Raw genomic sequence first — 17,157 nt, forward strand, 5'->3', positions numbered from 1 at the left:
AATCTATCTTTCTATAGTTTGAAATACAAGATGCTTTAAAGGGACATACTCACATTTAAAAGCTGCTGCTCATGTAATACAGTGCCTAATCATTTTAGTAATCTCCATTTATCTAATATATTTAATAAGATTTAATGTAGATTAGGCAAAAACAACATGTTTTAATACTTAGGATTTTCGAGTAATGGTTCTAAATATAGAGTTTCTACTTTTTCCTTGTTGTTACAAGAATCATCATTTGAGTTAAAGATTAATAGGACGATTTTACCATGTCAAATTGAACAACTTATGCTAACCGTGAAAGATTTACTTACACATACTTAATGAAGAAAAGCTATGCTTTCAAAGATAGTTACAGCTGCATCTTTTATACACTAACTCACACACATACACACACGTCACACACACACACACACACACACACACACACATAAACACACAAATAAACAAACAAACCCACGTCACTACACTTTTTTAAGCAGCAGAACAAAAGTTTACCTCAAAATACGTAATATTGCTAAAAAGACATGCAACAATTTACTTACATACATTTATTTTTGTAAAATTAAACAAAAGGGAAAAAGTTCCTCTTTTCGCAGTTTTGATTATAAACAAAACAGGAATATTTTATTTATTTTAGAACAGTTTGTACAATTATAGAAATGAAATTCTGTATGAAATTTTGCCCTGGATGGTTGGGCTTGTTTTTTTATAGTTATGAATTTAATTCTTTTTGTAAACTCTCATAATATATTTGATACTGAATTTCATTTCCTATAAGTGTACAAACTCCTAAACTACTAAAAAAATCAATATTCAATGTTTTATTCAAAATCAAAAACAAATACCTCTCCCCCCCTCCCTAACACACACACACATATGGTTAGCATCCTGTGTTTGTAATAGCCTCATCATAATTTCAAAATTTGCCCTCCAGGCTTTATAAACTTCGATGATGGACCAATGAATTATGAAGGGATATTTTAAATTTGCCACCCGTTCAGAATAATATTTCCTTTAAAAATTGTACATTTTTAGTAGCGCAGTCATCCAAATCTAGTGTCTCCATCCGTACGTAGTGTCCATCTAAGTCTATGAATAAAATTAATATTTTCTTTTAACCTATTCGCATATTGAAGGCTCATAAAAAGACTGAGTCAGAACTTTCATCGACTGGATTTAGTCAATTTTATACTTTTGATAGATCAAATCCAAAATATTTTAATTATTAATATTTTTTTAACATTTTTCAGAGTACAATGTTTGATATTAGGTACAGTAGACTGAAACACACATCATGATATTAACTCAAGGCAGGTCTGATAAATCATCATATTCTAACAATTGTAGGATTGTTTTTAAATTTTGTTTACCTAAATATTTGTGGGAATTTTCTACTGAGTGTTTATAGTATTTTCAGTATGAATAAGCAATACCTACCTACGGAACTTTCCTGGAAAGTAAAATAATAAGATCTTAAGCTTGGACGTCTAAGCCCACACACTGATAATATAGAAATTCTACACAAAATATTTGAGCAATCTTTCTACAAGAATTATTTCAGGAATTTTTATTTCTAAATGTTTAGGTTAACCTTAATTGACCCTTCGATTCACATTTTGGGGGAAACTTTTGATTTTAAAAAATGTGGAAAATATTAACAGCATCGGATTATAGACAGCTTTCCGCGGATAGCAAAACAAGAAATTATCTATGTGCCTAAGGCCTAGGCCAACCAAATTTGTATACATTATATGATTTTTATTTGTGGAAAATTGTCTTTAATACGATACGATACTACATTGTTTTTAAGTATGGCTCAGAACCGGTTCTAATCCAGCGGTATAAGTCAGTTTCAAAGCCACAATTGAAATGATATTAATATTTAATCTGAATATCATGACTCTGGATAAAACAAATGAATTGATAAGACCTTTTTTAGACAAAAGTTTTGTTATAAACACAATTTTCCCCTCCTTCTGTATTTTATTTCATACGATAATTTCCTGTTTTCCCAATATGAAATGAGTTAGTATGTCTATATAAGTAGGCTAAATATGAAACTTATTGAAACCAATATTAGAGTAAAACACTAGAAGGAGAAATGGTTAAATAACTGTATCTCCCTATTGCAACCGTCTTGTGCAACCCTCTATTGGGTCATTGAAAATCAACAAATAGTATTGCTTATATTACACAGCCAAGTAGCAGAAAATAATTTAGAAGCAGACGAAAGAGGTCTTTAAAAAATGAAGGGAGGTAGTTGTCTGTATATACATCTATATTATAGATCTGTTAAACCAATATCCATTCTAACTTGGCATATATTATTTAGTTTCCAATATACTCTTACCTAATACATACTTAAATATTTCCTAATATTCTTGAAAGGATGGTATATATACACATATAGATCTCATAATCGTGGAATGGACGAACACAGAAATCTAAAATATAAGTTATGTTCTCTTAAAAATTTTCTCTAGCCTAAAACCTTCCCTAGATACACATAGTATAAAGTTTATCAATATATTGAATGCAGTTTCTCTGAAGTAGAGTAAATATGAATAAAATATGGATTAAAGCACATTTAATCAGGGTGTCTTATAAAAGGGGATATTTTAACTATTTGCATCCAAGGATCTAAAGGGATCAGTAAATGCCCGATAAATTGATGTACATTCCCAATGATGACACACAAAATTACTGCTTCCGTAGATAAAAATTAGTGGTTGAAACGTTTGAACACTCAACTTAGTAAACCAAGAAATCAAAATTCAGAAAAAAAAGTCCCAACGAATAAAAAAACGTTATTACAAAACTTTGGGGACTAGTTCCCCCTTTATCTTTCCCACCAACTAAAGATGATACTTTCTTACAATTATTCCATCATTTTCTTTGTGTATAAATGATAGCATACTACTTTACTACATGCAGAAAAATGTGCTTTGATTGGTGGAAAAGTAAGAGGTACAACAATTTCCCAGACTTTCTGTAGACACCCTTTGAAAAGGTATACACTTTATCTAGACTACTGCAACACTTTCAAAGGACTTTCAACCCATTCACACACCCACACATTCACACACACACACACACACACACACATGTACCATAATGTATTTAGGGAATCGGGGATGGTGCAATGAAAAGAAATTAAATCTTATCCTTAAAGTGTGTAATTTTTTCTTTATTACCTAGTAACTTTTGACGGGAGGGAAAGGAAGTAATAGAATAATCCCTCCCTGTTATAAACCAGACTAAAAATTGTAAATGATTATAAATCTACGAGAAGCTTCGCTCCTATTCAAGTTAGAAACCATGCAGAATTGGTTTTATTCAGGTGACCTATTCTTGTTTATGATAATAAATGATGATTTAACACCTGAAATTTGACAGATATTATGTCGGCAGGCTAGTCACAGGCTATGAGGACTCTCACACACACCAATCACCAATAGCATAGTCAATTATAGAGTAGCTGCGCTTCGGAAAGAAAAAATATTGTAGAAATAAACCAACACAAAATTCTAGTTCTTTAGCTGAGTAAAATACTCCCATCATTCCTGTAGTTATAGATGTATATATAGTCAGTGATCCTAGATGTATTGATACGTGCAATTGCAAAAATTCTAGCCCAGTGTAGTAGAAGTGAATTATCCACGCGAATCCTGTGTTCAAATTGTGCAACAATTTTCGCCACAATTTCACAACTTTTAAATAAGTGATTCTAATTATTGATATTGTGTAACCAGTTAATTTAGTGAGCTTAATATAATTATAATAATAATACACTTATTATCAAATTAAATATACGTAAAAAATACAAATAACACACCAAAGTGAATTGATTTCAAAACCCGAGCTTTGTATTTCATTTATAGTGCAAAAATATATTAAGTTTAAGCATAGTAAACCAAAGCAAGTAAAACCACAAAATCAAATTATCATTAAATTATCTAAATAAAGTGTGAATATGTATTACATTAATATTTGAAACAAAATTTTGGTCTACACACACACACACACACACAAATATCAAATCTGTGGTGTGTGAAAGTTATAATTGATTTCAGCAACTAATCATTCCATTATCAGAATCTTAGTGAAACTATAAAAAAAAATTCTATAATTAGTGATATTTTTTGTTATGTGATTTGTAAATATTTTTTTTGATAACTTATACATTCAGTGATTAAGTGTACAGTTAATATTTTGTTTTTACAAGAAGTAATATTCTACTTTGCAACCTTTGTACCAGTGTTGAACTTGTTGTGAAAGGGATAGTTTCAAGAAAAGGTTTCAGTACTGTTAATGCAAAATTGTCTGTAAATAAGCATATATGCTGTTTTTTAGAGCAGTTGAATTGTTGTAGGTATAAAGAACAAGTTTTTTTTAAAATCCTTTTTATGCAATGAAATCTTGCCTAATAATCCCAAAAATGGCATTGGTTTATGTTTAAATTACAGCCTTTTCTAGTCTTATTTTTTCATTCATTATATATAAATGAAACTTTTTTCATGAAACTATCCCTGTGTGTGCAGAACCTGTGACAGGATGGAGATAGACAGGTTTGCTCTGGAGGCCTGGCAGAGGGAGCAGCCTCTGTCCATCCTCCAGCTGGATCCAGCTGACAGGGCCGTCTTGAGAATAGCAGGTAGAATTAGTTTCTTTAGCTAGGACAATCATGCCAATGGTTAGCGCAGCAACTACAATATAATACTCATGTAATATAAAGTAGAAAGGTTTGTCTGTAGCTTAAGGTGTAATTTCATTTTAGGAAAGTTTAACATAGGCCTTTGTATGGTTTTAGGCTATTTATAAATTCAAGTCTTGGGATAGTTTATAAAGGTATTTTACTGCATTCTCTTCTAGATGCTTGTGGCGCAGCCACTAGTAGCATTATATTTTTTATTTGATCTATCTTTTATTGATAACCTAGCTTGTAATGTTTAATTTCAAAAGTATATTCATTGAAATTTATAACAATAATATGTTATGAATTAAGTTAACAAGGATGACAACATTCATTACAGTTAAGTATAACATATTAGGCAGTAATAAAATTAAGAATAGATAAACTTGCTTATAATCAGAGAGATATGACAATTTGAGATTTTACCTGATGGTTACCATGACCTTTATATAAGGTTTTAAATTAATAGTACTATTCTAACATTCTAACAAGTCAGAACAACCTGTAAAGCTTCACGTTTAACAAGCTATAAAATTGTATTTGTTTATATTTATTATTTATGTTTAAAATTGTTAGAATTGTTGAACAAATATGAGGCATTCAGTTCAATATTTGTCAGCAAATAAACAGGGAGAGTGCACCTGGAGAAAAATGATTTTGCCTCCCATTTTCTTCTGTCAGTTTATATTATCTACTAGCGACTTCGCCCCTAGCCTCTAGGGGCTTTGCCCCAAGAGGTGATTAAAAAAATTAAGGCGAAATTCGTTAAAGGACCAAGGAAATCTTCTACAAAACCTAAAGAACCTAGGAAATCTTCTACAAAACCTAAAGAACCTAGGAAATCTTCTACAAAACCTAAAGAACCTAGGAAATCTTCTGCAAAACCTAAAGAACCTAGGAAATCTTCTACAAAACCTAAAGAACCTAGGAAATCTTCAGCAAAAAAAAAAAAAAAAAAAAAATGGGGGGGGGATTTTTTGTTTTTGGGGGGGTTGGGGGTGTCCCACCCCCCAAGAAAATAGCTTAAAACCACCACAGGACCAATAGAAATATACCCTGAAGAGTAGAATCCAATCGGTTCAGTGGTTACCGAGATCTTAAGGGACAGACAGACGGACAGACGGACAGACATCAAGCTACTTTGTATTATAGATTGTTATGGAAATATGCTCACTTGTTTAAAAGGTAGAGGCAAAATGGATTTTCTTCAGATATCTAATAATTAAGTCTGACAAGTATAACAAACAATGTAAAACTTTACTAGACTTGTAAATTAAAATTTTCTTAGCACTGAAGCAACTCTATGAGTTCTTCTTTATTTTCTTTACTCCAGTTTCACCATATTATTGAAGTTACAAAATCAAAGAAATAAGTATTTTTTACCCTTTTTAAAATCCTCTATGTAGAACTAGCGGTGCGCCCCTAGCATCTAGGGGCTCTGCACTTGAAGGAATTGCACAAAATTAGCCTAAAACCATACCCAGACTTTTTATAAAAATGTAATAGCCTAAAGCCATCCTGGGACCTATAAAAAGCTTCCATATAAAGGAGGATCATATCTATGCAGCGGTTAGCAAGATCCTACGCCACAGGCAAAAAAAGCTTACCTCTTTATATTGATTAGTTTAATCTTTAGAATTAAAATGAAATAAACAGCAGTAGGTATAAAAGATAGAATTGTTAATTGAATATTAAAGTGGTTATTTCCTGCAGTTTATGCAATAAGGGGGAGGAAGGTTGTGCTAAAATTCTGTAAAGGTGTGAGTTTTAAGGCTTAAAAACTGTAGTAGAATGATAAAATTTATGTTAAGTTAAAAAAATTCTCTATAGTCCTTTTCAATAGTGAATATTAGTGAATCATATCGTTCTACTACTGTTTTTAAGCCTTAAAACTCACACCTTTACGGAATTTTAGCACAACCTTGTCATCCTTGTTCATTTAAATACAAATAACAAATATAGAATAGGTGTAATTTGAATAGAAGTAGGACACTTAATCTTATTCTAATATTTGTTTAAAAACAAGCATAAGAATGTTCAAAGATAGTGTAGCAAATTAAATACTAAAATTAAATAAATATCTATCTTCCTCACTTATTTTATTTTAGATATAGCACTGTATGCCTGTTTGCTGTTGTTTTCATAGTTTTGCTGCGCTTTTTATGAATATAATTGTCCGTGTTTCCTTACGTTTCAATTAGAAGGCTTTATTGTTTGCATGTGCTAAAGTTGAGCAAGTGCAAAGCCAAAAATATCGCAAAAAATTCGCACATTGTGTCAATTTTCGTGACTTGACGTAAGGCAACACTTTTATAGAAAAGTAGCGCAACTTCTTTACTTAGAGTATTTTTAAGAGTCGGCACATCTTACATAACCTTTAGGTTAATATATTAACTTATGCTGCTATGTAGAAGTTTTAAAATGAGATGGAATGCCTTCGCCCAAAGTCAGCTTTCCTCAAAGCGCCTATCGAACCCCTCCTCATTTGAGCCTGACCTTTAAATTTTCTGGTCTAAAGAAATTAAACCCATTTAAATAAACAAACAAAAACAATATCGAAACTCTCTTTTTTGTACTTGTTTGCTTCTTAAGTAAAAATTGATTCTATAACAAAAATTTTGTTCCTAAAATGAGATTCACATTTCCCGGAACTTATTATGCAATTCTACAAATTATTGGCAAAGTGCATTTTAGATTTTTTGCGGGTGGAATATCCCCCACCCTCCTTTTAACTTGACCAGACCCTTTGATTTTAAGATCTTTGCCTTGAAGTTGATGTGCCTGTTTAAGGGCCAAGACATAACTAATCTCTTACTATTCTTGTTAAACACTTTAGAATATATACGGAACGCATTTGACATTGCAGCAGTAGGAACCATTTCTATTGGGACGGATAATGGTAGTCTCTAGCAATTTTACGGATTTTCTCAAAATGCTATTAATATTTTTGTGTTAAATAGATTTGTTATATTTTTTTTGAAATAATTTTTTACAGATTCGTTCAAGTAAAACGAGATGCAATAAAAATTTCTTTATAAATTGTTTAAAAGTAAACTTGCATAAAAATATTAATGGTTCATAAAAATAAATGCATTTTAATTTAATGTAACGCTTCAAGAAACACGGACGATTCTTTTCACAAGTAGCGGAGCAAGCAAAGATCATTGAACTGCAAGTACTAGGGAGGGATTGGGGACATTGGATGTAAATTATTATAGTACCCAAAGTTTTATAATCATGCTCTTTCTTTCGTTGGCAAAAAAACTTTAGGTACTTTAATTAAAGCTTGAATGTTTGGTTCAAACTTGTCTAAACTTTTCAACTAATAATATTAATCTACAGAAGGGTTGATTTGGTTCAATATCTGATAGTATGACGGACAGTTGAACGACTGAATACTTTAATAAAATGGTTTAACTGCGTAAGATACTAAAAATATAAAAAGATGATATTTTTAGTTCGTTAAAAATCCGTTAAAACCACATAAATTCCCAAATCAATATAGTTGAGAAATCGATCCATCTTTTTGAGGGAGTGTAGATACTCGACAGCTAACTTATGATACTACGTTGTATCATACTTTTTATGAGATTACCTAAGTGCCGGTCGAGTAGCAGGGTATCTGTTTGTCTGACTGTTAGATATTTTGCGTATATATTAGACGTTTTTCATTTGATATCCGGTCGTTCCTTCTATTGGGTTTGTACAGGGATTGTGGGGCATATTTGACAGTAAATAATAGTGGTACTCAAAATTCTATCAATACGTAATTTTATTCGTGCATTAAAAACTTTGGGTACTAATTAAATATTGATTAATTATTACAAAATAGCGGTGTTTGCCTATTAATTTTTTTCTACAGAAAGGTTTAAGATTGTTATTTAAAATTTGAGATGTAAACCATTTCATCCTCCATTGTCTTATCCTTCAAGATCCCGTAGTATATTCTTTTTACACTGACTTTCATTCCTGTAGAAAATACTTTCGCTGCCTATGTATACATGAATTCGTGTTATGATATTTTGTAGAATTGCCCCTAGGTAAAATCAATTTTCATTATTAGTTTTCTTACAACTTGATAATTGAAAAATAAACAGAGATGCTTTTGGGCCCAATTCTTTAAAGTTCCAGTTTTTAAAGCAAACCTGACTAGAGGTCTAAATCTGATTCATTAAACTTCCCATTAGTTTTCTTAGAACTTGATAATAAAAATAAACAGAGATGCTCTTGGGACATCTTCTTTAAAGTTCCAGTTTTTAATTCAAAATTGAAATAAAAAGAGGTCTTATTCATTAAACTTCCTTTGATTTGTTCTTAGAACTTAATAATTGAAAAATAAACAGAGATGCTTTTGGGCATAATTCTTTATTGTTCCAGTTTGAAAATCAAAATTTAAACTAAAATAGGTCTTATTCATAAAACTTCCTTTTATTTCTGACAACTTGGTATTGGAAGATCTTCTGGGCCCTACTCTTCATAGTCCAAGCTATCAAATCATAATTGAAATAAAAAAGGTTATATTAATAATTTAAAGACTAGAAATACGTTTATCCAATTTCCATATTACTATTTGCAAGTATTTTTGTATAGGACTCATTTCCTAAAAATCTATTGAAATATTATTTTGTTCATTTTAAGAATTGTAACTTGAAAATCTTCCCTTTTAATTAAGAAATCAACGAATATATGTAAAACAGCGGGCTATTCGTATTAGACAGTGAGGTTATTGTGTGCACTTTTGTATAAGAGAGCTGGTTACTTAATATTTTTTATTTGCCCTATTTATGAAGGTACCCAAAGTTTAATATATAGGTTTCATCATTGATTGGCTTCAAAACGATGGGTAATTTTATTAAATCTTCATTTGTTAGTACAAACTATTTGTGTGAAACTATAGACCCCACAAGTACACAGCAGTCTATTGGAATTCCTAACTATGAGAGGTGTTTCTCGTGTATGTTTAACGTCATATCTTCATATTTTAACACAGATCTGTGAGAAAATTTTAGGTTTTCTTGCGTGAGTGACACAGGCGTCAGATATTTCATAAAAATAAGTTCTAAACTCACATTAGAATGAGGCGTAAGTTAATAATAGGTTCATTACTACTGAAAACCTATATTATCCACATAACGCAATTCTAATATCGTCAAAATTAACACCTTATCAATGAAGAAATAGTTTACAGAAATCAAATTTTGATATTTTACGAGAAAAAAATTGCCTACGACACCCCTGTCTTGATTAGTACTAATATTAGTCTTTTACGGCGAGGCGTTAGAATTCTTGTATTTTGACTAGTGATGGGAATCCGGATCCGGAATCCGAATCCGGAATCCGGAATCCGCCCAATTTTCGGCCAATTTTGGAATCCGAATCCGGATCCGGAATCCGTTTTTTATAGCGGATTCCGGATTCTAAATTGGTAGGCTAAATTTAATTTAAATAGGTTAGAAAATACCAAGCACATTTTTAGGACATACGTAGCACTTAAATTTTTAAATTTACTAATGTGATGTAAATGTTTTAGTTATGCTGGAAGTCAACACTTGAAACAAATCAAGGCTTCATCTAAGTAACATAGTGATAAATTAACGAAAAAAGCTATCCCTCTGTGACGGACGGCCTTTTAAAATACTGCTAGAATCCGGAATCCGAATCCGGAATCCGCCAAAAATAAGAATCCGGAATCCGCAAGAATCCGTCACTTTTTTTGACGGATTCCTTCAGAATCCGGAATCCGAATCCGGCCCAAAAATTCGACGGATTCCCATCCCTAATTTTGACATTTTCTTATGTTTTCTTTTTCAATTTTGTGCTTCGTAGAGAATGGTTTAAGGCTTAAAAGGGCGTTTTGTGTTTCGAGTACAGATGTTATTCAGAGAATTGAATAAGATCTGTTTCAATAAACAAAAATTGGAAATAGAACTGTAAGAAATGTTTGATGATTATTTGTGGTAATTGTCATTTTCTTTTTAAAAATAGCGTAAATCCTGTCTAGGATTGTCTTCAATCTTATCTAAAAATAATGGTATAGCGTAATTGACGTAGTTGTTTGTGAGATAATACGAGACAAAAATACATCCTTATACTTTTCTGTTATTTTTTTGTCTGTCGGTTAAGAGCTCGCTAACGACTGAGTTTTTCTATTTTGGAAGACTTCATAGTTTTTCTTACCAAGTTTTTATCTAGGCTGCTCCTAAAGGCTAGATGGATAGCCGCTAGCTTTCATGTATAGTACTAGGATAAAGTCAGCTACGCTCTACTTTCTGTTTTGATCATCCTTGTTTTTGTTAATCCTTTCATCTTCTAAATCTTTTCAAAGTAAAACAGAATGCATTTTCGTCAGGGTAAGGGATAGAACCATGGCTTTTTTATAAATCTAGAAACCTTTCTTTTTCTAATAATTAAAGCAACTATTGTCATAAACACACAATAATTGCATAGAAAGAAAGGGGACAATGTGCTGTTTATTACTCTAGTACCCAAAGTTTTATAACAATGTTTCTTGTTCGTTGGATTAACAATTTTGGGGACTTTAGTTAATTTTGATTGGTTGATTCATTAAGTTAAATATTTAAACATTTCAACGACTAATTTTAATGTACAGTAGGGGTAATTTTGTGTATTATTATTGGGAATGTACATCAATTGTCATTGTCTTAAACTTTAGATTCCTGCAATAATTGGGATTAAAAATTCATTGTCCATTGTCCTATCTCTGTATCCCTGAATTTCTTGAATTTGGAAACAAAAAGAAGAAAAACTTTTCTTCTCAATGTGTCATATCAAAAATCTCAAAAAAAAAAGTTTTATCTTCATATTTTAGGTTCTTTCCCTCAATGTGCCTAGCGATCTTAGATCCTCCCTCACGAATTGAAAATAAGGGGGGGGGGGGCTGGCTTTACTTTTTGAAGCATCCCTTACCTAATATAAATTAGCTTAAGGTAAAACACTAATACACGAAAGAATACTTGATAAGCACTATATATTTCCTCTCACTTAAAATAACTAAGATGATAATAAATAAGATTATTTGATGTTTATATGATAACAGCATAACACTAAGATAACATATTATTGTATTGCAATGAAAGACAGACCAAACAGAATTGTAGAAAAGCTTTTTTGAACATGAATATAAATGTTTGTATTAAAAGTTTAGATATAAATCTTCTAAAGGGAAACGTAATAAATAATAGGACTATGATTTATAACCTGTCCTTTGCCATTAAAAGCTTGTATATGTGCAGGGTGACCACTATGTACGTTATGTTCAATATGTTCATATTGAACACCACTTTTAGGTTTTTTGGTACGTTTTTGTTCGTTATTGATTTTTGTGTACAATATGAACATTTCAGCATACGTTATTGTACGTTTTTCTGTAATGTTTGATTAGTATTAGTAATTATTAATGTATTTGTATTTCATAAAAAATACCAAAAAAATTTCTGCGCGCTTAGCGCGCCATTTACCAATTTAATTTGGGATTTATGATGTCATAGTGAAGTTTCCATAAAATAAAAACTCAACTCAATCAAGCATTTCAATAAATATAAAAAAATGGGTATAGTCCTTTCCACGACATCCCTCCATAAGGAGCGATTCTTCGTATTTTTCACAGTAGCTTTTCTCCTATTTCTAGCCCCTGCGGGGGGCTCTAACCCTGTGGGGCAATCACCTAACACAATATAACCTAACCTAACCTAAAATAACTTATAAAAAGCCATTTTAAAAATACGAAGAATCGCTCCTTATGGAGGGATGTCGTGGAAAGGACTATACCCAAAAAAATTCCTCTAAACTAATTACAAACCTTATCAGGACATATGAGAAGTTACACTTTAAAGGAATAGGAATGAGATTCTACTTTCTACAATACAAAGTAGAACGATGTTTGTCTGTCTATCCGTCTTTCTTAAGCTTATGATCTCGGTAACCGCTGAACTAATTGGGTTCTACTCTTCAGGTAATATACATACTGGTCCTGTTGTGGTTTTAGGCTAAAAAAGCAAAGAATCCCCCCCTCCAAAAAAAATTTCCTTTTTCTTTTTGTAAAATAAAGCAAGTGAGGTGGGGAAACTCCTTTTTTAAAAAAAAAACTTAACAATATCTTTTAGGCGATGCCTTTAGAGGCTAGGGGCTAAGATGCTTGAATATTTAATCGTACTTAGATAAATGAATTTAAACCTCATTATTAGTAGGTACTATTTACATGATTAAATTGGGGTAAATCTTTAAGGGGAGGTAATTAAGGGGGGATAGCTAACACCCAAAACAGATTTCAGGGGGGTAGAAAAGATTTAATTATGTCTTCTTCATATTTTACACTAGCGGCTTCGCCCCTAGCCTCTAGGGGCGAAGCCCCAAGAGATAATTTAAAAAAAAAGGATGACAACATCCATAAAAGCGAAGCACTGAAACGGTAGGACATTAACACTTGTATAGCGTCAGGACTGAATAATCAGAATATAAATGTATTTGTTGAAATTTGTTGAAAAACTGCTTGATACAGGATAATGTTAATGGACATACTTACATTTTTAGGACTTGATTATATAGTTGCTTCGCTTATAATAGGTATTAAAATTTGTTGTCCCAGGAATCAGTATACCAAAAATCAGATAAATCGGATAATTAGATCACATAAAATTTTGTTGTTAAAAAAGTTAAAAAATCAACTTGTTTAAAATGGACATACGGACAATCTGGTAATGATTATAGAGTTGCTACGCTTTCTAAATCGTACCTAACTACTACAGGAATCACCATGCAAAGTTTGAAATCGATATGACAATTCTAACATGCCTAAATTAACAAAAAAAGCTATCCGTTACGGACGGACGTACGGACGGACCGACCCTAATTATAGAAAAGCTTCGCTTTTAAAAATAAATAAATAAAGTACTTCTAGTGCTGCTCATAGTCTAATGTGTTCCTAAGAAAATTTATTTTTTGGGGGGGTTTGGGGTGTCCCACCCCCCAAGAAAATAGCTTAAAACCACCACAGGACCAATAGGTATATACCTTGACGAGTAGAATCCAATCGGTTCAGTGGTTACCGAGATCTTAAGGGATGGACGGACAGACAGACAGTCAGACATCATTCTACTTTGTATTATTGATGATATAAATTATGTAAATGAGAAAATGAAACGACTGTGATTTTTTCAGATTAAAATGTAGAATATGATGTTGATATTTTATAGTTGAAGGGTTTTTTCCTTAATTTGAATCCAAAAATTGATATAATGTTAAATGTATACATCTTTCCATAAATACTAGCGGCTTTGCCATAAGAGGTATTGGGAAGTCCCCCTTTAGTAATTTGTAAGAAAAAGAGAGAAAAAATTGAGTGGGAGGCTTTTTCACTGGTGTGTTATTTATTTTTGTTTACAAAAAGAAAAAAAATTTCTTTTTTTGTGAGGGGGGGGGAGGGGCCTACGCCCAGATAATTTTGCTGAAAACCACCACAGGACCAGTAGGTATATTCCCTGAAGAGTAGATTCCAATTAGTTCATCGTTTAACGAGATCTTAAGCTTCAGACAGACGGAAAGACATCGTTCTACTTTGTATCCTTATACTTAAGTAACAAGATGTTTGTCTGTCTGTGTATTTGTACCAAAGGATCTCGCTAACCGCTGAACCGATCGGGTTCTCCTTAACAGGGTAGCTTCTCATATGTTCATGGAAGGTTTAAAACTATTTTCTTGGGGGGTAGGACACCCTCAAACTCAAAATCTAAAATAATAAATTGGGTTATCAAATTCGACTCTACCCTCCGCAAGTGCCCCTAGAGGCCTTCACAGTTCATAAAATGTTTGTTTTGGTGTTCCATTTAAAAATAGCATAAAGCCTTCACACGACACGGTCTTTCTGGCATTGATTATAGATTTACTACCTAAATGTTAAAATTAGGGTTGGCAATCCGGAATCCGGATCCGGAATCCGGGATCCGCCCAATTTTTGGGCCAATTTTGGAATCCGGATCCGGAATCCGTTTTTTATTAGCGGATTCCGGATACTTAATTGGTATGCTAAAATTAGCGTCTTGAGTTTTTTCTTTCAACTATCGCTTTTTGAAGGCAAAGATTATCATCATTACATATAAAATTTTTCAAAATCTGGTTCGATTCTCGGCAGTGAATTATAGAGAACACCAAGAACATTAATTTTAGGACATATGTAGCACTTAATTTTTTAAATTTTTTAAAAAAGCCTTTAAAAATACTGCTAGAATCCGGAATCCGAATCCGGAATCCGAATCCGGAATCCGTCAAAAATAAGAATCCGGAATCCGCAAGGAATCCGCCACTTTTTTTGACGGATTCTTTTAAGAATCCGGAATCCGAATCCGGCCCAAAAATTTGACGGATTGCCATCACTAGTTAAAATGTCAAGTTTGAAATTGATTGGACAATTCTAACATGCCTAAATTAATGTTAGTTGCTATCAGTTATGGACACACGTACAGGTTCTAAGTGTAGAAAAGCTTCTCTGAATAAGTTACAAACACTAAACATGCACAAAATAAACATCTACAAAGACTAGGAACGCAAAAATGACACTTAAAAATTTTGTCCTAATCTAATAGTATTATCTAAAACTACGCCCTACTTGACCTCAAAATTATGTACCTATGATTTTCAACAAAACTACAATTTATTCTGTTGTGAAATGGAATTATAACATTAAAAAGGATGATAAATTTCATCAAAGCGGAGCTTAATGATAATTCAAGAGTTTATACAGGAATAAAGTTTTTTGAATTAAAAAGATTTTTTTTAAATTGTGCATAATTTCTATACAAAATATTTGGAAGTTGTACCTATCAAAATATATTTTACATGGACGGAGGATTATAGAGTAACTACGCTTTTAAACTTATATCTATCTTTAAAAGAGTCTCCATCTAAATCAACGTAAAAGTTCTAATTGTAGAAAATATTTTATTGTACAGGGTGCACCACATAAATCCGGACTTTTTCTTATTTTTAAACAAATAAACATAAAATCGTCAATTTTAAAGATTTTATTGAATTTTAAAAACTGGGAAGCAACCTAGGTATATGACTATTAGATTATTTAATAAAATCGCCGCCAGCCTCAATCACCGCCTCTACCCACCCCCTGAACCGCCCGCCCACCCTGGTCACCATGTCCCTGTTCAAGCAGGCGAAGTTCTCCATGATAGGAGCAATGTGAGAGGTCTTTTTGGTATGGGTGCGTCTATTGGTTCATGCTTAAATGGCGCTCTAGGCCCAAAAGTCCATTGGATTAAAATCGGGGCTGCTGGGAGGCCTCATCTCCTTAAGGAGTGAGTAACAGCAGGATCCAAATTAACCCATCTTTAAAGCTACCCTTTGACACGGCGGCTCTCATTTGGGCCACAGTTAAGCTAGAACAACGTTTTATACCTTTTTGAAAATGGCACGAAGATTAAGATAGGGTTATCAGCGCAATACATTGTCTAAAACGAGTTTCAAGGTTCCGTATGGGCCCCTGAAGGCAAGAACCGAGAAATTTTCAAGATTTTTGACGTTTTTGACATCTTAAAATCTACCACGATCCACTTTGTCGGAGTACTACAGCCAAGTTAGCTGGGATAGAGAGCTCTAGTATTTTCTAGTATTTTCACTAGGTATCTGATAGTATCTCCAGCAAGTTTCATTAGTCCATCTCACCTACAGATGGGCTAAGGTCAGATTTAGTAGGCCCTAGTCATTTATCCACGGTAATTTATCTGCGCAATTCGAATCTGCCTTGTTGAACATATGCGCGGCCAGCTCGGCGTACACGTCCTCCATCGTCCAAAGATTTTTATGGGCAAAAAGGTCATTACCTAAGCTTTTTATAGTGGGGTCACACGTCCTGATTGGTGAAGTAGTTTTAGCGCTATGGCCGTTTTAAAAAAGTCCGGATTTATGTGGCGCACCCTGTATATTTATGGAGTATTTTTGTTTTGTAGATTATTAATTTACAAATAAGCTTTTTATCTTCATTACTTGTCAATTTGTAACTTTTAATTAACAAAAAATACAAGGTATTGCATTTCTTGTTAAAATTTACCTAGTTATTTGATTACTTTACTAAAGAAATTCTGATAGATCGATTTTTATAATTGGGTTTACACGTTTACTGAAACTATCTATAATACAAAGTAGAACGATGTCTGTCTGTCCGTCTGTCCGTCTGACCGTCTGTCCGTCTGTCCGTCCGTCTGTCTGTCTGTCCCTTAAGATCTCGGTAACCACTGAACCGATCGGATTCTACTCTTCAGGGTATCTACCTATTGGTCCTGTGGTGGTTTTAAGCTATTTTCTCGGGGGGTGGGACCCCCAACCCCCCCAAAAACCAAAAAATCCCCCCCCATTTTTTTTTTTTTTTTTTTTTGAAGGAGTTTCCATGGTCCTTTATGGTCTCTCGCAATAATTTTTTTTTATCACCTCTTGGGCAA

The 17,157-nt window shown here is 32.7% G+C and overlaps 2 protein-coding genes and 1 long non-coding RNA gene across 10 annotated transcripts in view; 2 read left to right on the forward strand and 1 right to left on the reverse strand.

The window, feature by feature from the left end:
• Ced-12 (engulfment and cell motility Ced-12) overlaps positions 1–17,157 on the reverse strand; it is a 260,223-nt gene that overhangs the window by 54,842 nt on the left and 188,224 nt on the right. The window lies entirely within an intron of this gene.
• On the forward strand, positions 1,234–3,892 carry LOC145322827 (uncharacterized). Its single transcript, XR_013880816.1, has 2 exons — positions 1,234–1,313; positions 3,400–3,892. It is a non-coding gene; the product is annotated as an uncharacterized LOC145322827 (long non-coding RNA).
• Positions 4,172–17,157, forward strand: part of shot (dystonin-like protein short stop) — a 347,219-nt gene continuing 334,233 nt past the window's right edge. For all 5 annotated transcript variants that reach the window (XM_080165108.1, XM_080165115.1, XM_080165136.1 and 2 more), the window contains exons 1-2: positions 4,172–4,279; positions 4,543–4,657. In XM_080165108.1, coding sequence (XP_080021234.1) covers positions 4,558–4,657 — 100 coding nt within the window. In that variant the 5' untranslated portion in view covers positions 4,172–4,279; positions 4,543–4,557. The remainder of the gene's footprint in view (positions 4,280–4,542; positions 4,658–17,157) is intronic.

This window comes from Acartia tonsa, chromosome 6, assembly GCF_053477335.1.
Source record: "Acartia tonsa isolate MP-2025a chromosome 6, ASM5347733v1, whole genome shotgun sequence".
Classification (NCBI taxonomy): domain Eukaryota; kingdom Metazoa; phylum Arthropoda; class Copepoda; order Calanoida; family Acartiidae; genus Acartia; species Acartia tonsa.